This window comes from Pituophis catenifer, unplaced genomic scaffold (genome assembly GCF_029215685.1).
Source record: "Pituophis catenifer annectens isolate HBS135680 unplaced genomic scaffold, rPitCat1.0.hap2 SCAF_2, whole genome shotgun sequence".
In the NCBI taxonomy this organism is placed as follows: domain Eukaryota; kingdom Metazoa; phylum Chordata; class Lepidosauria; order Squamata; family Colubridae; genus Pituophis; species Pituophis catenifer.
This window is the reverse complement of record NW_027256882.1, coordinates 96656897-96679231: the sequence shown is the minus strand read 5'-3', so window position 1 is coordinate 96679231 and position 22335 is coordinate 96656897. Positions and strand designations below refer to the sequence as shown.

The window sequence follows — 22335 nt, the reverse complement described above, 5'->3', positions numbered from 1 at the left end:
TTCAAAGAAAAATGATCTGTACTTGTTAGGAACGTGGCAACTCCAATTTTCTGTGCCATTTTCTGCCTAACCACATTCTGTGGCATTTATACCTGCTCCTGTGGCTGCACCCTTTTATCTGAAAATGTTTGACTATATTCAAACCGATGTAAGCATTTGAAAGCACAAATGAAATTGTGTTCATTTTGGGCTTGTTAGTGAGCCAAGCAGACAAAATCTTGAGAGAAACATGATAATTTCTTAATATTTTCTGCACCTACTGCTTTACTGTGAAAGGTACAGAACCTGTGGCCAGATGAAACACAGTGGTACTAGTTGTATAAAGGGACAGGTGGTTTCCCCTCCATGCTTCACTTGGCCTCAGCACTTGCTGCTAGTTGAGTTCCCAAAGGTTCTGCTCTGGGCTGGACACACCCCTTTTCTCAGCCAGAAATAAATGTCTGATGTAACATGGATTAGAAACTTGGCATCTCAGCGGGGCAAGATCAAAAAAAGGCACAAGAGCAAGACTTGGGACAGCTGGGAAGCATTGACTTGGAGAATCTCTTGGGTGAGAAAAAGTGCTGAGAAAACTCACACGGGGCTCTAATCCTCACCTGGGAAGCATCCGCTCTGTCAGGACATCACAACAGAGGCTCTGCTAAGAGTCTGAGCAGGTAGGGAGAACTCTTGTACCTTGCTTTGCGAGGCATTTGTGTGTGGTGTGGCTGCTATGAGAAAACTGTGGAAGATTATGCCAGTCATTTGGATAACCAGTTTTATTTAGTACGTGTATTATTGAGGATTAGACAACCCAACAGGTGTATCTCTCAGGGGGAACAGAGAAAGCCTTGTAGAGTTTAAGAGCAGATCTTTAACAATTTAAGGAATTTCAACAGCTAGTGCTGGGAAGAAGACTGGATTTAATCTCAGTACATGACTGTGAAGACCTATCCGAAGCCTACAGATGTATTAGGTTTGCTTTTCGATGCCAAGGGTTGACCTTTTGGGTGCAGAATTGTCCTCTGGCAAGACTTTGATCTGGGAATGTCAAATTGCCCAGCTCTAAGAATGTAAGGCCCAGCATTAGAAAGGGGCTGCTAGGAGATGACCTGGAAGGCAGAAGCAGGTAAGGAAGAGAATTTGTGACTGCTGGCACATCCTGATGAGAGCCCATTGATAAACACATACAATGTCCAAAAGAACAGATGAGTATATATTAAGATTCCCTAAATTCATCTAAAACTGATGGTTTCTTACTCAATTTACTAAAGAAAGGAAAAACAAAACTCAGCTCTCCATTAGTTCAGTTTCGTCTGCAATTCTGTCCATTTCTCCAGAAGACTTCCTCCGAAATAGATATATAGCTCTATAGATATGATATATGGTTGAAGTTTCACCCTTCTTTTCTGACTCCAGCACTAAATTACTTCAGTTGCTATTGGAAGAATGTCGCATGCCGCCCCCGCCCCCCACCGAGCAACAGAAGGGGAAGTGTGTGCTCTTGAACCAAGCTGATGGTCATTTGAAACCATGAAAGGTTTTTGTGGCAATGAGACACATATAGATTGACCAAAATCTTGCCCAATTTATTTCCATTGAAATATACCAGACACTCTAGCTCTTAATTGATGGTAAAAACAAGCAAGAAAATATGTGGCTTGAATCAGAACACGCCAGAGTGAGACTATACTCTCAAAATTAGGTATCTTGTGAGACAAAAAAATATTCTCCAATATATCTAATTTTTTATATTTTTGTTTAAAAGAGGGTCATGGATTTAGGTAGATATGAGGCAAATTCAATGACTCTTGTTTCTTACTTTCTACTGGGAAATGGTTCAAATATTCATATGAGATAAAAGGTAAATATTTATTTATTCATATATAAAATTTAGAAACCACCCATTTGATAATAATATGGGATAAATAAGGAACTAGAGTGAAAAAGTGGAGAAAAAGAATTAGTGGAGGGGGATTTCAAAAGGTAATAATAAAGAAATCGTTCTGCACAATGAGGAATGATAATTCTTCCTAAATTCTGACACATGGGTTAATGAGTATTCAGGCTCACAAACCTACATATAGAAAGAAGTGCAAGAGATTTTTGTCAAGCATTTTACAAGACCAAGAATAGGCACCCATGAGTGATATTTTAGATTGGGCTGATGGCATGTGTGCAAGTGATAGTAGCGGAAGTGGGTAGGGAGATGAAAAGTCCTTCATTCCTTGAAAAATCAACTTTTCTGAAATGCAGCTACAGGAATTGTTGATGATCTTGATCTCCCAATTTTGCAGTTTTTGTAATTTTAGGATTAAACCTGCCTGCTTCTTCTAACCCTTTGAGTTCATCCTTTCTTTTAAAAATGTTGCCTGCATCCTTCACAGTCCAAGATCAGGACTGCATCTCCAATATTCTCAGGTCACCAGCTAAATTTAGTGCTGGCAGATTTAAGGAAGGCTTTTCTGGGCAGAAAGAAGACATGGAGTCCCATATGAAGCCTTTTGCTGAGAAATGTAGCTCTTCCTGGCAGAACTGCCCCATTCAAAAAGCTTATACTTCTGCTTCTGCTTTGACAACAAGTATCTTAGTTTAAAACTGAAGGCCATCACCACAAATTCAGTTCTTTTCTAAGAAAGAACCTATGGATATAATCCAGTTATTACTGAATTTCCATTACAGTTCTGGGAGGAAGAGATTATTCTATAGCAACTTAGTATTGGTCAGTGGATAACTAGAAGTCCACTTTAATCTTTTTTCCCTCTGGCTAATACTAAGAGCTCAGCTGGCTTCAAAACATTCCATTCTCACAAAGACCAGTTTGGATTTGCCAAATTACAGATCAAATATGCATGATTCAGAACTTTTGTTTTAAATTCAGAAGAAAACATGCTGTTCTGCTCTGACCTCAGGAGAAAACCTGACCAATTCAACCTAAATTGTCCTGAAGAATTTGGGGAGAATGGAAAGAGAGAGAGAAAAAATATGGCTCAGCAATACTACATATTCTCTTTATGCAACCCCTGCTTTTACTAAGTTGTTCTAACTGGCAATTACATTAAGATGTAATTGAAATAACTGAAATGTTAATTAGCATTCTTTGCCTTATGTTAATATGTTGGCTGTGGGTGGGTGGGGGGGTGTTAGTTAATGAATTATACTCTATATTGAAAATCCAGAGAGGGAAGCAGATTTTTCTTATAACTGATTTAGTCAGGAAATATAATGAAATATTTTGCATTTTATTTCATCACAATGCTTCGTCCATAGCTCAGTTAATGTTACTGGAACCTTGCAGTTAAGGAATTCCCCATATACAAATTGAATTGAAAATTCAAAGAAGGCTGAAATCTTCTGAAATAAGTCAACTGGATTTTTTTTAAAGAAAATATAGTTAGAATGGAAAAAAAACTGATTAAAATACACAATTATTCCTTTTTAAGTAGATAATCTATTCAATAGATTCTATTAGATTGCAGTCAGTTTGGTGTAGTGCAGGGGTGTCAAATTTGATTTCATTGAGGGCTGCATCAGGATTGTGTATGACCTCGGGGGGGGGTGGCATGGCCAGCTTGACGTCACTCATGTCGGAGCACCTGTGGTGGCCAAGTGCTAAGGCAGGACTTCCCTCAGATCCTCCCTCCCTCTCATTATAATTCATTTCCTTCCTTCCTTCCTTCCTTCCTTCCTTCCTTCCTTCCTTCCTTCCTTCCTTCCTTCCTTCCTTCCTTCTTTCCTTCCTTCCTTCCTTCCTTTTCTTCTTTTTCCTTCCCTCTTCATTTTCCTTTCTTCTTCCTTCCCTTTTCCTTCTTTTTCCTTCCTTGCTCTCTTTCCTTCTTTTTCTTTGTCTTTCCTCTTTCCCTTTTTCCTTCCCTGTCCATTCTTGAATGCTCAAATGCATTCTCCTTTTGTTATGTTTTGCTTTTAGTTTGTTTTGCTAGTCCTCTGCCAGCGAAAATGGAGTTTGGGGGGCCACATGCACACAGACACCCAGCTCCATTTTTGCTGGCAGAGGCACCGTGGGCTAGTCCTTTGCTGGTCCTGCAGGCCAGATCTAAACACCCCATGGGCCAGATCCAGCCTATGAACCTTGTAACACCCCTGGTGTAGTGAGAAAGGCACCAAACTAGAAGACTGTAAGTTTGAGTCCCACCTTAGGTATGAAGTGAACTAGATGATTTGGGGCTAGGTACTCTTTCTCAGTCCTAGGAAAAAGGCAAAGGCAAATCACTTCCAAATGCCTTGCAAGAATACACAAGGATTTGTGCAGGCAATCATCAGGAGTCAAGATTGACTCAATGGCATCAAAGCAAGCAAAAGCCCAAGCACATGGGATAAAGCTCTATGTCTTTTCATTGTCTCCCAATATTTTATTCCCGATAACTCTGTTATTAAATCTACTCTAAAAGTATTCTGAAGCTGGAAATAGAGAATCATTAGCATATCTAACAATTTACTTCAGCCTGGCTTATCTGATATTTCTCTTGCCACACATCATCAGCAATGATGGCTGCCCTGTTTCAAGGTTCTTTCAGATGACCATCCTTTCCACCTACTAATTCTTCTGATTCCTTTTTAGGTTGAAGTTCTGATGCTTTATGAATGCTCCAGGAAATAGAGATGCTACGAGCATAGATATTAGGGCATCCTGGTTACTGTAGCTGTGGCATGATCCCACAAAATAAAGGAAACTCAAGGAGTTGCAAATAAGGAATCCGAGGTTCATCCCTGGGAGCTCTGAATCACCACTGGGTGCCTTTGAACCCCCAAACTCTGCATAGCTCTATTGGGAAGGCCTCTGAGTGTTTAGAGCTCATGAAGAAAAATAATAGGCAACTGGAATTTGCCCTTTCTGGAGAATAGTTGTTCACAAAGAACTATCAGTCAAACAGCCAAAACAGGACAGGACACGATTACTTTATTGTGTATTATATCATATATATATAATTTAAAAAGAGATTAAATTGCTGGCATCTTTTTTTTCCTATTTTACTTGTATTTCCTTAGAGCTGGAGGTGACATTTGCAAAAACTAAAAATCATGGATTCTTTAAGTGTTGTGGATTTTGAGAACCTGAACAGGGTTCTTGATGTGGCAGTCTTGTCTCTTATGAGCTAAAAACTGTCCTTCCTGGCAGCCAAGGTGGAAGTGAGGGCCCCACCATGTTAGACCATTTCTGCCTAGTGTCAAACCTTCCCTTCTTGGAGAAGATTTCATAGAAGGTGATGGGGTTTGAGCTACTAAGGATCTTGGATACAGCTGATTATCTGGTTCCCTTCATTCAAGATTCAGAAAGCATGGGATGAAAATAATATTAGTTGCTCTAGTAGATGACATCTATTGAGATTTGGATGATTGGAGTGCAGTTCCTTTAGTTGCTTTTAATACCATAGCCTTAGTATCCTTCCAGCGCACCTACATGAGTCAGTTATTAGGGATACACTGCTTTATAGTGGCTCCTTCAATGGTTGTGGATTAAATGGAGTAAATACATATCCCACAATGTACTCTAAGTGGAGCTACTTTTAAAGATCAATTGGAAACTGCAATGGATACAAAGTGAGCAGTCTATGTGGTGGAAGGTGTCAATCACCTAAAGTAGGGGTGTCAAACTGGCAGCCTGTGGGCCAGATGCATCACACATAGTCCATGTCCACGCAAAGGGAAAAAAAACATCGCTATATGTCACGTGACAGCAACGTGATGCAGCGAGTTTGACACTCATGACCTAAAGCATATGATCCTTGTGCTTAAAGACCAGCACTGTAACAGGTTTCACGTGAAATTTGAATGTTGAGTTTGACCTATATAAGCCCCTTTATAACTTGGTGCCAAGGTACCTCGGGACTGCATTCTCCAGTTATAACTGACTGGTTCAATATTATAGAACAGCCTCTCTTTGTGTATCAGATATGCCTCTAAAAAGTATTAAAACTGTATCGTTCCAGAAGACCTTGGCTGGTTTAATGCTGTCTTCCTTGGCTCATTCTTAATTGTGCAGTTTTTCTTTTATGTTATGTGTGATAAATTTACTGAAGAGGATTGTAATTGTTTTAATCTAAAACAATTTAAAGTTTTTAAAATTCTTACCATGGATAATTTAAGGTTGTAATGCTAAAGCTATTTTAGATTTACTTTGGATGTTTGTTTTAGTGTTGCTATGTTTGTTATACCATGAATCTTTTAATCCTGCTATAAGCCATCATGACAGAGTTGTTGGCATATCAGTTTAAAATCAATCAATCAACAATCAATCAACCAACTCAGGCTTGCTGCAGGCCTCAGTAATCTCTCCCACACAACTGAACCCTTGCATGAGGCTACTGAGAGACTCATTCATCAGTTTGCAGTTGACATTTGCCTAGCAACCATATGGTGGTTCTATGGCTACTTTGCTATTTTTGGTGTACTCTGTAACAGCAGGTCTTCAATTTGTAAGTCCTCTTGGATTTGCAGTTCCACTTACATCAGAAGGTAGAAACTGTAGCTCAGTTTTGTTGGTGCACAGATACAGCCCTTTTGGGAGTGGGGGTTACTTTTCAGCAATTACAAGTTCTCATCACTTATATCTAGGGCTACCTTTTGAAGATTACCCAGAGATTGAAATTGATGCAAAATGCATACTCTCCGCGGTTAAAGGTGCTGAGTTTGTCATTTGGACAGCTGACAGGCTGGGTTTGAGATCCAAGCACTGCACAACAGGGTGATCTCTTGTTACTTGCTCCAGTTCCTCCCCACCTAGCAATTCAAAAGCATGCAAATGTGAGATTAATAGGCACCCCTTCACTGGGAAGGTAACAGTGTTCCATGCATCTTTGGTGTATAGCCATGCTGGCCATATGACTGTGGAAAATGTCTTTGGACAACACTGGCTCCCTTGGGCAAAAAACAGAGATGAGCACTATGCTCTAGAATCAGACATTACTACACAGGGAAACTTTCACCTTTACCTGCAGCACTCTACATGCCAATGGGTACACACAAGTTCAGCAATATCACATCTATTTTGCTAATTCTGCAGCGGCTTTGAGTAGTGCCCAAGTATAAATCAGTGTATCCGTCTGAGGCTATAAAGGCCATCACCTCCAATCTGACTCTGGCTGATCTGGCTGTTCTACTTAGAGATTGCTGTGGTAGTCTCATTTTGGGAAGTGGAGGTAAAGACCTAAAAGCAATGTTGTTCTTTAGCTTATGATTGTAAACTGCCCAGAGTCATCCTGTGGTAAGATGGGCGACCAATAAATTTAAAATAGATAGATAGATAGATAGATAGATAGATAGATAGATAGATAGATAGACAGACAGACAAAGAGATAAATAAATAAGCAAGCAGCCAAGCAACAAGCTGTACTGAATCTATGAAATAAGCTTGCCCAAGATCTGACTGTCTCCCCAAATCAATTTTTCTGACAAGCTATTTCAGATTAACCTCTTATTATTTTCTGATCAGCGGTGGGCTACATTAAATTTTGCTTTCTCTTAGAATTATGATGTTTTGGGTGTTTATTGATTTTATTACTTGATTTGTAAACTGCCTAGAGAGATGGGTTCTTATGGTAATGTTGAAATTGTGAGAGAAATTAAAAACTAATCCCTCTATTATCTTCCAAGCTCCTGTTGGCATAACAGCTATTTTCACAGCCCTGGCAACAGACTGCTGCCATAGGAGGATCCCAGAAGCTGGAAGACAAGGAAAGCCAATCAGCTACTTCAATAAGAACCTTCTTGGAATGCAAGGCAGTATTATGCTGCTACTTCTCTCTTAACAGTCTCAGCTTGAAATAGAATGTCTGACTTTGTGGGTGACTATGATGCCATTGACACAAGAACAATCCAGGAACTGTCACAATTGTAACAATCCAGTTGTGATATTATATCATGAGTAGCGGGCTCATCTTTCTCCCTTGCCTCTCCATTTGAAATCTGAAAATGTCAATTGCCAAATGCATCACTTTATATTATTGTTTAGCTTTTCAAAGGTTCTGTCGCAGGATTGTTTTTCATTTGACATTGATATCCGCCCTCCGTGCCTTCCGCCGTGCCCTTAAAACTTTCCTTTTCCAACAAGCTGGGCTGGCCTAACAAATCCTTTAAATGATTTTAAATTTGTTTGTCTTTTTAAATTTTGGGCCAAATTGAGATATTTCCTTTTAATCTGTTCTTAATGTATTTATTATGTGTTTTTATTTGGCTGTACACCACCCTGAGTCCCTAGGGAGAAGGGTGGTATATAAATTTGAAGTAAAATAAAAAAATAAAATACAAATATCCTCATTTATAAACTTTAAAAATGTGGTTTGCATGGCATTATAGTAAAATGTGTCTATGACTAGATGTCTAATTGCTGTAAAAGAATCCACACTAATGGTTCTATATCAGGTTGGGTAGCGGTGGACAGTAGGTCCTGCAGAGATTTGACTTTTGCCCAATATCATTCAACATCTGGATTTATTAGCTGGATAATGGAGTTGATGGGCTACTTATCAAATGTGCAGATGACAGAAAGTTGAGAGGATTGGCCAACAGCCAGGATGACCAAATAAGATTGCTATCTATTGGGGGCAGGTTGAAGAGCAGGTTGAGAAGTAGATTTCTCCTTTCAATAAGGAGAAATGTAAAATATTATCTTTAAGGAGAAAAAATGTAGCTCATTTTCCAACATAGATTAGAAACATGACATTGGCATGCAATTATCACTGAGAGCAGCTAGAAGGACTAATTAAATTCTGAGCTGCATTAGATCAAAGAGTGTACCAAAGATATGCAAAGTCCTTATTTCCACTAGATACTGTTTATCTCTTTTCTTAGTAGAATTAGTTCGCTGGCAAGCTTTATTTATGTATTTATCAAACTTCTATACCTATTTCTATGTCTATTTTTGCTGGCAAGCTTTAGCACTGGAAACAAATGCAGGCGGCAGAAAAATAAGTGGGTGTGTGAAGACTGATCAAATCTTGCTTTCCTTGCAGCTGGAAATATGTTTCCCCTTCCGCGCTTGTACCTCAAAAGCAAGCAGTATGAACCAATTCAAGCCATTGTGAAAGAGATTCATGGAGAAGAGGGTAAATCAGCTTTGACTGCCATTATTTTCTAGATTATTCCTAAGTAATAGACTTCTCTAGTATTTTAGATTGCTACAGGCCCTTACAAAGCAGAAGAGATGAATAATACAGGTTTTAAAGGTTTCAGAACCTAACATAACATTCCTGTTTATGAGTATATTCTACTCAGTAGAATGTGTTGTGAAATTCAGGCAATTGTGAATTAATGTCCACCTTCAATAGATCTGAGGAGGGCCTAATTGCAGATATTCAGAGATGCCCTTGTAAAAGGCAGTTGATAGGAGAGATCTGTACTTACCAGCAACAAACAGGATGATTCTTCCCTTGCTTGCTATGGTTCTCCCTTAGCCAATATACATTTGGTGGAGACTTGTCTACACCAGAGTATGCTTGCAAAGCTATTTCTGCCCATAATATGTCCTTTCTCTGTCAACAACTGGAATATCAGCCAGGTATGCAAGGAAATGTATATCTGATACCAATCATCCCTTTATAGGTAGTCCTCGACTTATGGCCACAATTGAGCCCAACATTTCTGCTGCTAAATGAGAACATTTGTTAAATGAGTTTTGCCCCATTTTATGACCTTTCTTGCTATAATTCTTAAGTGAATCACTGCAGTGGTTAAGTAACTAACACAGTTGTTAAATGAATCTGGCTTCCCCATTGACTTTGCTTGTCAGAAGGTCACAAAAGGTGAACACATGACCCCAGGACACTGCAACCATCAGTTGTCAAGCATCCAAATTTTGATCACATTACCATGGGGATGGTGCAATGGTTGTAAGTTTGAAAAACAGCCATCAGCCATTTTTTTCCAGTGCTGTTGTAACTTCAAACAGTCACTAAATGAACTGTTGTAAATTATTGTGGAAAACCCAGTGCTAGGAATATTCCTCAAGGAATATTTGTTCTTGTTCATCTGGAAAGAGATGTGCCCATGTGTTTGTTTTTAGCTGGCCACATCCTCAGCTACAAAAGCCAAAGATCCTTCTAGGAAACAATAGGGTAAACACCAAGGAAAACAAGCAGAGAATTATGCTGAAAGTTATTTGTTGCAACAACTTCCTTCTCTAATTACACTAGGTCTAATTCAGTGGTGAAATCCAATTTTTTTTTACTACCAGTTCTGTGGGCGTGGCTTGGTGGGAGTGGTATGGCTTAGTGGGCATGGCTTGGTGGGCATGGCAGGGGAAGGGTACTGTAAAATCCCCATTCCTGTAGAAAGGATATTGTAAAATCTCCATTCTCACCCCACTCTGGGGCCAGCCAGAGGTGGTATTTGCCAGTTCTCTGAACTACTCAAAGTTTCTGCTACTGGTTCTCCAGAACCTGCTGGATTTCACCCCTGGTCTAATTCCTATACACACTTTAACTTAGTAAGCATTCTTGACTGCAGTCTTTTTGGTTAAATGTGCAAAGAGTAGCAAAGGGTGAAACAAACACACCGATATTTCTTAATCTGAATATATATGTATATGTATATGTATATGTATATATATATTTCTTTGTGTCTTCAGCTCCAGAATTAGACTTGGGAAAGAAGGTTAGCACTCCTCAAGACTTGATGATGGAGGAGTTGTCCCTGTCCATAAACAGGGGGTCGAGGCTGTATCAACAAAGGCAGAAGAGAGTGCAGCGTTTTGTGCTAGAGAATCCTACAGGCTACAAAATTGTAAGTCATATTAGCGTGCTAGGAAAAATTCTTATCGGGATGTCAGTTGGGGACAAAAACAGGAAGTGGCAAGGCAGGTACCCCGCTTAAAGCTGATCAAATCAACATTTATTTTCACTTCAGATGGTGTAATTTAATCATAATTGTTAAGTTTCTAAGCACAAGAGCCTGGATCTTTCCCATCTTGAAGCAGCTGGGGTAGATTTGTAGGAGGCAGATCAATGCAAACCATAGTAATTGCTCGGCTTGAAGCATAAGTCTCCGGGTTAAGTTTAATTACTTGATAGAATAGACTATTAGGTTAGAGTAAATCCAATTAGATTAGAGTAGAAACTCCTTGAGAAACTCTTCTGGCATGAAGAACTATAATTAAGCTTAAATTACTAGCTACTGATTAATTCTCTATCCATCTATCCATCTGCACATAAATACAATGCATGGAAGAAATTATTCCATCTCCCATATGGATTCTAAACAATTATATTAGCTTAATGTTATGGGAATGTCCATAGACCACTGTGGATCACTTAGATGTCTGCCTTATACATTCTACTAGTTTGCAAGTTTCAATATATTTAATTCACAAGCTTTTATTCAGATTATTAGCAAACCGATGTATGCTTTCTGGTTTCAAGTCTTCTCTCTGGTTCTACCTGTCCAAATATGCTATCCTTTGCTCTCTCTTTCTAGGCCTCCAACATGGCAGGTGGAGGCTCACACCCAGAATACAGTGGAATGGAAACAACCAAAGGATGGAGGGTATGCTTAGTTACTTGACCAGAACCTGGGAGTGTGTCATATGGTTGGCCTGGAGTTTAGTGGCTTAGAGTTTCCCTCTGTGGCAGTACTCCTTTTGCATGGGTGCCATTTTTGGTTTAAACAAATGAGTTTGAATGATCTTTCCAAATTAATATTTAGGTATGAATGGAAATGAGGTAATCATGTGTAAACTTATCCATTAGAACAGGGGTGTCAAACTCGTGTCATCACAGCATCGTCACATGATGTATTGTGACTTTTTCTCCCTTCGCTAAACCGGGCATGGGTGTGGCCAGCTTGTGATACATCCGGCCCATGGACCATGAGTTTGACAGCCCTGCATTAGAACATACCTGAAGCAAAATCCAATTTCACACCAGAGTATATTTGCATACATAGCAAATTCCAGCCTTACTCCAGATTTGTTCTGAAATTTGCTCTCTCTGGAGCAAATTTCATTAGCAAAAGGAACTAATTGACTATAATCCCATCATCCCTTTTCCGAATATCCTTTCTTTTAGTTGCCTTTATAAAAATAAATATAAAGTGCTGAATTTAGTACTCCCCGGATGAAAATTCTGCTAAACTAAACAACTGTTTGAAATTAGTTTGCAGCTTTCTTCTAACAGAGTCAAACATCCTAGGCTATACTTGTATATTTCCTGCATTTTCTTTTTCTCATGGAATCCTGGCAACTGTGGTGGCAGAGCCTTCTGAGGCTACACTGATCACTGGGGGTGGGGATGGTGGCTGCAAGAAGCATGGTGTCACATGAATTGTCTCACTACTGATAGGTTTAGTAAGGAGTTTCGGCAATTTCCCCTTTTTAAAAATTGATATATTTTAGTGCTTTTGTGACAGTTGTCACAAAATGGCAGGACCCTTTGATTTCACCAACTGTAGTCAGAAGGGGCTTGAAGAAACACCAAAAAGGGGCTTCAGATTGTCCACAGTTGTAAGGTTGAACATTTACCAGGCTATAATGCACCAAAAGATTCTTTGAAGGAAGCTATTATGGTGTTCCTTGACCTCCTTCATAGATGAATCTCCTTTATTGCAAATGCTATCAATAGGCAGTCCTCTATTTTTTGGCATCCTCCCCATTGTTAGTAATCTATGTTAGTTCAAAAATTTGTAAGCACATGGACAGCATTCTCACAAGGCATTCAAGTCATATGCTCCTGTATGGTGAGATATATGAAATGTTTAAATTACAGTAATTATGTCTGCATTTGCATCTGTCTATACACTTGAGCATATGCACATGTTATGCAAATCGGTGTCTTTTTGATCATACTTTTTTTTCTGTTTTGGTAATGTGTAAGTAATCGCTCTAGAAACCATGATCGCATACGGTTGCAATATATAAATATATCTTCAGCCTTTAACAATATTGTTTCAGTAGCAGGAAGTATGTGGAGTTAGTCTTGTGATTTTTATTTTTTTATTTTTGCAATTCAAAGCAAATCTGGACAGTGGGAAGAGAATAATAAACTGAAGATTAACTGGAGATATTTTGGAAGAAAATGTTTGTGTATAATGGCAATGGATGAATTTTTCTTTCCACCCGGGGGAGAATGGTTTAAAAGCAGTTACTCATCACATTGCCTGAAAAAAATTCTTTTCTCTCGCCTACATTTTTCCATTCCTTCTAGACAATCTCGTCCTAATTGGGTATTTTGTCTAATAGAAAATACTTACCTCTTATGCATGTTCTCCTTTGTCTGCCAGTCTGCTTACTCCACAAAGGGCAAAGAGAACTATCAGAGTGACATAAATCACATGGAGGCTTCCGGAAAGAGAGCACCTCCCCAAGTACCACAAAAAACAGACAAAGTCATGCGGATGAGCAAAGCCCTGAATCCCAGTGCAATTGCTCCAGGTAAGAAGCTCTTCACTACTCCAAGCTGTCCCTAACATCAAGAAAGAAAGGCTTGCTGGACTTGACTCATAGGCTTTCTAGCCTGTGGCAATTCCCACATATTGCATTGGCTGACTTAGAATCAGTGGTGGGTTGCCCCCAGTTCAGACCGGTTCGCGAGAACTGGTAATAAAACTGGCGGGAGGCCCCGCCCACTGCCCCGGATGTCATCATTGGCAATCTGCGCATGTGTGCGCGCGATCCCATTGCAAACTGGTAGTAAAGGTAAGTAGAACCCACCCCTGCTTAGAATACTTAGAAGTTGATCATTTCTGTAGGGAACCAAGTTGGAAAATGCTACACTGGTCCATCATAAACTCAAAAGTAAAAGGATAAATTGTGAGTAGCGATGGTGGAGGAGGGGGCATAAATATCCACATGATCATAACAGGGCTCACTTGAAGTATATCATCTTTACCTTATTGCAGTGGTGAAATCCAATTTTTTTTTACTACCGGTTCTGTGGGTGTGGCTTGGTGGGCATGGTGTGGTTTTGGTGGGTGTGGTTTGGTGGGCGTGGCAGGGGAAGGATACTGCAAAATCTCAATTTCCACCCCACTCCAGGAGAAAGATACTGCAAAATCACCATTCCCACCCCACTCTGGGGCCAGCCAGAGGTGGTATTTGCTGGTTCTCCGAACTACTCAAAATTTCTGCTACTGGTTCTCCAGAACCTGTCAGAACCTGCTGGATTTCACCCCTGCCTTATTGGTCATATTTTCCTAGTTCCATGATGGGGAGGTCAGTGTTATTTACACTATGAGCTACTGTTTATTAGCAGCAGACAGGGACTTACTGATCAGCCTGGAAAGGCAACTGATGGAACACCATTCTTCTCTTAACAGTAGATGATTTGATGAGGAATATAGACAGTCACCTGTGCTCAAAAACATCCAGACAGATCAGACAGTTGTCCATTTCCTTGACACTTTCATCTGTTGAAGTTCTTGTTGCTGCTGAATAAGTAGGAAGGCAGATTGATTTTGATGGAGAGAGATCCAATGATGTCCTTTTTATTTTATTTATTTTATTTTATACACACACCTTCTCCCAGTAAGGGCTACTGTAAACACTCCTAAATTGTCCCCAATTTTTTCTTATCATCTGTTCTCAAACAATTCCTTGATTATTGTCCCATCATAGAATTTATTTGCATGACAAAGGGATACTACATTTCCAACATTTTCTCTCAACAATACTGAAGTACACTCCTCATCATCCTCATAGTCCTGTTCTGATTCATCTCTAGTATAAGGTGGGAGTGTTTTTAAAACCAAAATGGAACAGAAGATCGTCCATCCATAGATGGCAAATCGTGACTGATTCGGAAATGGATGGATGAGTCACTTTTTTTTTTTTTTTTAAAAATGAAGCTTTATCTTTAATTGTAAAGAAGCCAAGGCTGATTCTCCTTCTGATACACTCATCCACTTGAGACAATGAATGAAGAGCAGATGTCAGGGGTGAAATCCAGCAGGTTCTGACAGGTTCTGGAGAACTGGTAGCAGAAATTTTGAGTGGTTCGGAGAACCGGCAAATACCACCTCTGGCTGGCCCCAGAGTGGGGTGGGAATGGAGATTTTGCAATATTCTTCCCCCAGGAGTGGGGAGGGAATGGGGATTTTGCAGTATCCTCCCCCTGCCATGCCCACCAAGCCATGCCCACCAAGCCAGACCCACAGAACCGGTAGTAAAAAAAAATGGATTTCACCACTGGCAGAAGTGCAACAGGAATGACAGCCATTAACTACTTGGTAGCAGTTGAGGTTGGATGGATTCATAAATACATAGTGCAGTGTCAAAGTACTCTAGAACCTGCAAATTGTAACAACTGTCCCTGATAACAAGGTTAAAGGAGCATGAAACTGAAGAGGCACTCTAGAAGTAGAACATGTTGCTGATGAAGATTTCACGCAACTTGGAACCAACGAAACTTATTTTTTCTCTATCACGTGTGCTAGCTTAAGCAATTTGAAACCCATCATTGAAATTTTGGCGTCACATTACTTAAAACAGTTGTTTTATTGGACAATCCCTATTGCAGGCTATTCTGGACCACTAAAAGAAGTTCCACCAGAGAAATTTAACCGAACTGCAATCCCCAAAGGTTATCGGTCTCCCTGGCGGGAATTCTTCTGCAATGCTGATTACCAGGTAGATGTGGAAAACCATTTGTCTGAGCCCAGAAAAGTGAATAATTTGGACCTTAGGAATTTCAACAGGTAAAAAGGCTTGCTCTGTTTCTTTTGGATATATATATATATATTGCATAAACTCTATAGATGGTAATCAGGTTGTTTACTCTTTTCCAATAAGACTTGATATGCATATTTTCAAATATTAGCTCTTTAAAGCATGCTAGAAAATATATATCCTTCCAGAAGCTGCTCACTTGTATCCTTCACTATGGACCACACTGATTAAGGCTGATTATGGGTATAGCTCATCAACATCTTAACTTTTTATGATTGCTGGCTTTTACAAGAGCAGATTCCTTGTTTTTCTGAGAGTCTGCTCAGCACAGAAGCCAGAGAATTTAACACTCTGAATCATTGAGAGGACTTTATGACCAGTGAGCCTTGCAGGAAGAGGAGTTTCCAGGAACATTAATGACCTGGAGTGATAGGAAGTTTGGTACTCTAGAAGACCACACTTAACACCAATGGTGAAATTTTGATTACCCTGGAATATGCATGAAACTATTGTGCTATCTTAATTAATCCTTCCTCACATTAATGCAACATTACCCAGATATATTGTAAATAACCCATATTTTGGAAACTCCATCTGGGCTATTATGCTATGGTTTCTAAGAAGGAATCATCCTGGCTTCCTGACACATTCTAAACCAGAATTGGAGCAGAACACCCCAAAATGCATGCAACCATAATTTAAAAACAATGGAAATTACTTGATGCCATGGTCTTCTTTATCTATACCACAGGGTGGGCAATTCATTTTCTCAAGGGACCATATGAGAAATGGGATTGTTGTGGAGGGCTGCTGCCACTGTTGCCCACCTGCCCTGAGGACATTTCTGCCCTCTCTCACTAAGGTTGCCTCCTTTAATACCGCAGGCCAGACAGGACAGCCGGATATATGACTCAAGAGTTGTAAAATGCCAAGGTCTGCTCCATTATGTTCTCTCTCTGCACTCAGATACATCCACCCACCTATACAAAATGTAAAAACAAAACCAATTCACAGATTTCACAGAAAGAAAAAAATAAGCTCAGTCTCCAAAGAGTGAGAAGATGCCAAAAGTTGTAAGCTTCCATTTGTAGGCATTTGGTAATACAAAACAGAAATGGCTTAAATGGCGTCAGCCTTTATATTTCTTAGAAATTTTACAGCAACTGTTTCATTTGTTGGAGCAAATTCTGCCCAATTTCACCAATTTGAGAAGTTGGCAACCTACATAATCCATGATTTTCTGCAATTTAGGATAACCAATTTGTGAGCTCTCAGATTCCTCCCAAGTAGCAAAAATGACATCAGGAAGCAAAAGATGCCTGAAATAGTATTTACGCAGAATTGAAAATACTCCATTGTTCATCCGTATAATCTACACTGTGTTATTTCACTATAGAATTAAATAACTGTTTCTCTGGATGAGGTCAAAATAAGATTTTGACAATAGACTCACTATTCTGGGTTGACTATTGTTCGAAAACAATGCGTCATTTGTTTTGTGATCATGTACAAGCATACGTGCATAAACCCACACCCACACACCAGTGTATGTTGCAGAAAACACAATGGCTATAAAACAGTATACACAAATGGTTCGAAAGAAATGTGTTTGCACTTCCCACCAAGCAGTTCACTGGCTTATCTGCGAAGCTGATTAAGAAGCTCACAGAGCAAATTACTGCAAACGAAACGTGTCCGTGATCAGTTTTGCAGCCCTAATACAACCACAGCACAATGAAACTTGCTTGTCCAGAACATTTTAAGTATTGACATGTTGTGGTCAACATCAGAGATTAAAGAAATATTAAAGAATTGGAGATAGGTACGAATGTATGGGTGACCACCATCCTATAATAATCAAATGGGCAGAGGTAAAAAAAAAAAAAAAAAAAAAAGAGCGAGATGGTCCATGAGAGCTGAATTAATGAAGGACGAGGACTTTGCTAACATGATAAAAACAGAATTACAATTCTTTTTTATGGAAAATAAAAGAGAGGACACTTCTTTACAAAATACTTGGGACACTGCTAAGGCCGTAGTGCGAGGATTGGCAATAAAATACTTAGCCCGCAAGTGGAAAGAAGAAAGATCAAAAAGAGCGGAGCTCCTATCAGAGTTAGAAAAAATGGAAGGGATGTTGCGATTAGATCCACGAAATCTTAAATCCAAAGAGAAAATAGATTTAATTAGGCACAAGATTACATTTATAGACCAAAAGGAGTTGGCAGACAAAATTAGGAAAAGCAGACAAAGACAGTTTAAGCATGCAAATAAAGCTGGGAAATGATTAAGTTATAGATTAAAAAAAGAGGCAGAAGCAAGAAAAATAGAATACTTACAGGATAAAAATGGAAATTTGGCAGTTAATAGGGATCAAAAAGTAAAAATAGCCCAGGAATTTTACGGCTCCTTATATGGAGAAGAAAGATATCAAGAAAATAAACTTGGGGAATATCTCCAGAGACTTCAATTGGAACTGATCCCCGACTCTTTTAACCACATTTTAAATAAAGAGATTACCATGGGTGAAATTGAAAGAGCTATTGAGAAGCAAACGGGGGGGAAAGACCCCTGGGCCTGATGGGCTCCCAAGTGAATTATACAAAGGTATGATTGACCTGCTGAGTTCGCAACTAAAGGATGTATTTAACGAGGCCTTAACAGATGCCAAGATACCCCAATCTTGGAGGGAAGCTTATATTTTGTTGATTCCAAAGCCTGACTCGGACTGATCACTAATTCAGAACTACAGGCCAATCTCGCTCTTAAATGTCGATTACAAGATCTTTACGACAGTCCTAGCAGAAAGACTTAAAATATTTCTTTCCCACTTCATCCACCAGGATCAAAATGGCTTTCTACCGCATAGACAACTTTGAGATAATGTAAGAGTAATTTTAAATGTAATGGAGTACTATGAAAGGTATTCAGACAAAGGTATGGCAACGGTATTCGTAGACGCCCAAAAAGCCTTCAATAGGGTCAGTTAGAATTTCATTATACAGCAGTTAAAATTTATGGAAGTTGGCTCTAAATTTATAAATGCAATTCAGGCTATATATACTAAACAGTCGGCCAGGTTGCTACTCAATGGTACAATCTCTGATGAGATTAAAATATCCAAAGATACTAGACAGGGTTGCCCTCTCTCACCGTTATTATTCGTTTTAACATTGGAACCACTTCTCAACATAATCAGGCAAGACAAGGATATTAGAGGCCTGAGGATTAGGAGAGAAGAATACAAGCTTCAAGCTTTCGCTGATGATCTTGTATTTATCTTGGAAGACCCCCTAATCTCAGGTCCGATATTGCTAAAGAGAATTGAAGAATATGGAGAAATAGCAGGATTAAAAATTAACAAAGATAAAACTAAAATGATGTCCAAAAACTTAACAGAGGATCAAAAAAATAAGGTGCAGGAAGTCATGGGACTTAAATTTACTAAGAAGGTAAAATATCTAGGGATTTGGCTGACAAACAAATGCTCTAATATTAAAGAGACTAATTACTCTAAACTATTGGTTGATACAGTAGAGGACCTAGATAGATGGAAGAATATACAGCTTTCACTTTTGGGCAGGGTTGCCGCAATTAAAGCCCATATACTCCCACAGTGGATTTTTCTATTCCAAACAGCTCCTGTAAATATGGATAAAATTTTTTTTAGGAAATTGGATCAGATAATAAGCAAATTTATTTGGCAAGGGAAAAAACCACGAATTAAAAGAAAAATGCTACAGGAGCACAAAATGAGGGGGGGCTTGGGGCTCCCAAATTGGGAGTTATATTACCAAGCCTTGTCCCTTCTTTGGGTAAGAGACTGGGTATCCCTTTCAAGAAAACGCATATTAACGGTTGAAGGATTTGATCTTCACCACGGCTGGCACTCAGCTTTGTGGGCACAAGGGAAACAATCTAAATATTTTAATAACCATTATATTAGAAGAATTTTAATAAAAGTATGGGAAAAGGTGAAGAAATAAACTTATACCCAAGTTCCTAAATGGGTTGTCCCATTGGAGATGGCAACCTACCCGACTCTTTATAATATAAAAAGAAATTGGACCTACAATATCCTGATGGATGGAGGACGGAATTTAATATCAAGAAAGGAACTTCAATTAAAAGGAATAGACATAGACTGGTGGTCATATGCTCAAATTCAAGCTAGATTCTGTAAAGACAAACAAGAATATGGTATTTACCAAACGACACAACCGTTGGATAGACTACTTCTGGATGTTGAAACAAAATTCATATCTTTTACTATCAAGGTATTTAGCCAAGGAGATAGTGAAAGATATGATAATTGCCTGGGGGAAAAACTTAGGAAGACCGATGCAATTTGGGGAATGGCAGGGAATATGGAATAGATCAATGAAATTGACGTTATCAGCGGCATTTAAAGAGAACTTTGACAAAATGATTTATAAGTGGTACCTCCCACCAGCTAGGATAGCTAAAATGTTCCCTGGATCATCGGACAAATATTGGAAGTGTAATTCGGCCAGGGGTACTTTTTTCCACCAGTGGTGGACCTGCCCTCAGATTAGGAAATTTTGGGAAAAGATTCAAAAATGGTTGAACGAGATAACAGGTGCAAGCTTCCCTCTAATTCCAGATTCTTACTTACTTGGAATTAAACTAAAAGACGTGGGCAAACAAGATTGGCACTTATTCATCCATATTACAACAGCAGTAAGGATGGCACTTGCCCAGCAATGGAAAAATGCAAATACACCATCAGATCAACTTATAATAAATAAATATTGAATTGTGCCAAATTGGACAAACTAACATATATCCTAAGAGAGAAAAAAGAATCCATATACTACAGTAACTGGGAACGCTGGTATATATGGCTAAAGAAAAGGACAAATATAGAGTAAATAATATAGTATTAAATATATATTTGTTTATAATTAGATAGCGTTTGATATTTAAAACAGTCAATGTTATCTGAACAAAAAGATTTACCGGGATGTAACTATGAATAGATATCTGGGGGATCGTTACGATTCCCAGTTAGTCCTTCCTTGTAGTTGTCTTTATGTGTTGTGTTGTCTATACATATATAACTTATATTGATTTGATAATTATAGTATATGTTTTTTTATTTGTAAATAATTAATAAAGATCATAAAAAAAAAGCTCACAGAACAAATCTGGCATTAGAAATTATTGCAAACGAAACGTGTCTGTGATCAGTTTTGCAACCCTAATACAAACACAGCGCAATGAAACTTGCTTGTCCAGAACATTTTAAGTATTGACTAGCAAAACATGAGGAACATTTTAATTGTGGCTTAATTTGTTAATGGCTAGCTTCATTCGACACCTGCAGATTGTGTGGTATCAGCAGCAAATATTTTCCACAATTACGTTTTCAGAATGCTTTGCTTGCCAATGGTTTTGAACTTCTCATCCTCCTTATAGGACTCCTACACCATTTGGTGGGCCGTTATTGATTGATGCGTTCCCTGGGTTTGATGGAATTGTGCTTCCTGCAGATGCCATGAATGATGTGGTGCTACTTTCAGAGAGACCCAGCTTCAACAGAACACCTCAAGGATGGATACAGGTTATGCCTGAATCAGAGGATCTGTAGAGACTGCCTCATAAGTTGTATCTCTTATCCCAAAATCAATGCCTGCTTGACACCCAGTTATTAACAAATAATTGCCAGAAGAGAAAATTTTTAGTATAAAATAGACAAATCTTCTCACATCACGAAAATAAAAATAGCAGCTTTGGCTTATTGCTTATTGTTAAATGCTCCCGCCTGGTGCCATTTTGACTACAAACTGTAACAAACCATGTAGTTCATAGTAGGATGGTTGCTTAAAGCACTGAAACAAGGAGTGGAAGTGATTATTAAATCTAACGAGAAAAAAACCCAAAACATTTTTAAAATAAACATATATCTATGAATATGAGAAGATATAGTGGTATAAAAGTATGCAGGACATATAAAGCCTCTCTCTGGTTGTGTTTACCTGCCCTCTCAGATCTAGCAGAAGAGGCAAGCTGCAGGCCCCTATTAGAGTGCCATCTGGCAAGACCCAGGAAAAGAGCTTTTCTCTCAAGGTGACTTGAGATTAGATTTGCCCCAACGTTGGTGACCTTTCATACAGCTTTCATGTCCTGGTTATTCCAGGGTTGGAATATATGACGGAGCCTGTAGAATGGTTCTAATGATGGCAAATCTTGCTACCATTTACAGATTTATTGAGGTGTTATTTTTCTTTTTTGTGATCTGCTGATTGCCACTCAGATCCATTTCATTAGATGGGTAGCCATCTAAATTAAACTTAAACTTAAAATAAAATAAAGCAGGTTGAAATTAACTGAATTTCATGTTGTTGTTGTTTTGAAAAAAATGATAGGTCAAATGTGGATTTATGTTTATGTCTAGTTTATGTCTAATTAAACGCCCAGATTTTTTTTGAGAGATCGAAGCTAGATTGTTTTAAGAGTTGCTAGAAAATAAAAAAATATCACATCTATTACAACTGTTTTTTCTTATCTTTGCAACTCCTTTCTCTGAATTGTCGATGTTCAGCCTCCTTTATAAAGTCTGGAAACTGAAATTGCCAGAGTAAGAACATGAATATTATAACGCTACGATTTGAGTTTCAGCTATGTCAACAGGCTTAAAAGTCAAAATGCGTGGTAGGATAGGTTTACTATCTTTCCACCAGTCTGGATTATGAGGAAAGCGTTGAAGAATATATATTCATTTT

At 38.8% G+C, this 22335-nt stretch overlaps 1 protein-coding gene across 3 annotated transcripts; it reads left to right on the top strand.

The window, feature by feature from the left end:
* Positions 1-494: 494 nt before the first annotated feature.
* On the top strand, positions 495-22058 carry MYOZ3 (myozenin 3). 3 transcript variants are annotated; one of them, XM_070933869.1, is made up of 8 exons: positions 495-656; positions 7591-7716; positions 8949-9041; positions 10562-10716; positions 11407-11475; positions 13207-13357; positions 15441-15618; positions 21029-22058. In XM_070933869.1, exons 2-8 carry the CDS (start codon positions 7710-7712, stop codon positions 21198-21200), a joined length of 825 nt encoding a protein of 274 aa, XP_070789970.1. In that variant the 5' UTR covers positions 495-656; positions 7591-7709; the 3' UTR covers positions 21201-22058. The 3 variants fall into 3 exon arrangements, with proteins under 3 accessions (XP_070789970.1, XP_070789969.1, XP_070789971.1); XM_070933868.1 differs by having other exon boundaries at positions 7591-7719; XM_070933870.1 differs by lacking the exon at positions 7591-7716 and having other exon boundaries at positions 21029-22057.
* The last annotated feature ends 277 nt before the right edge of the window (positions 22059-22335 follow it).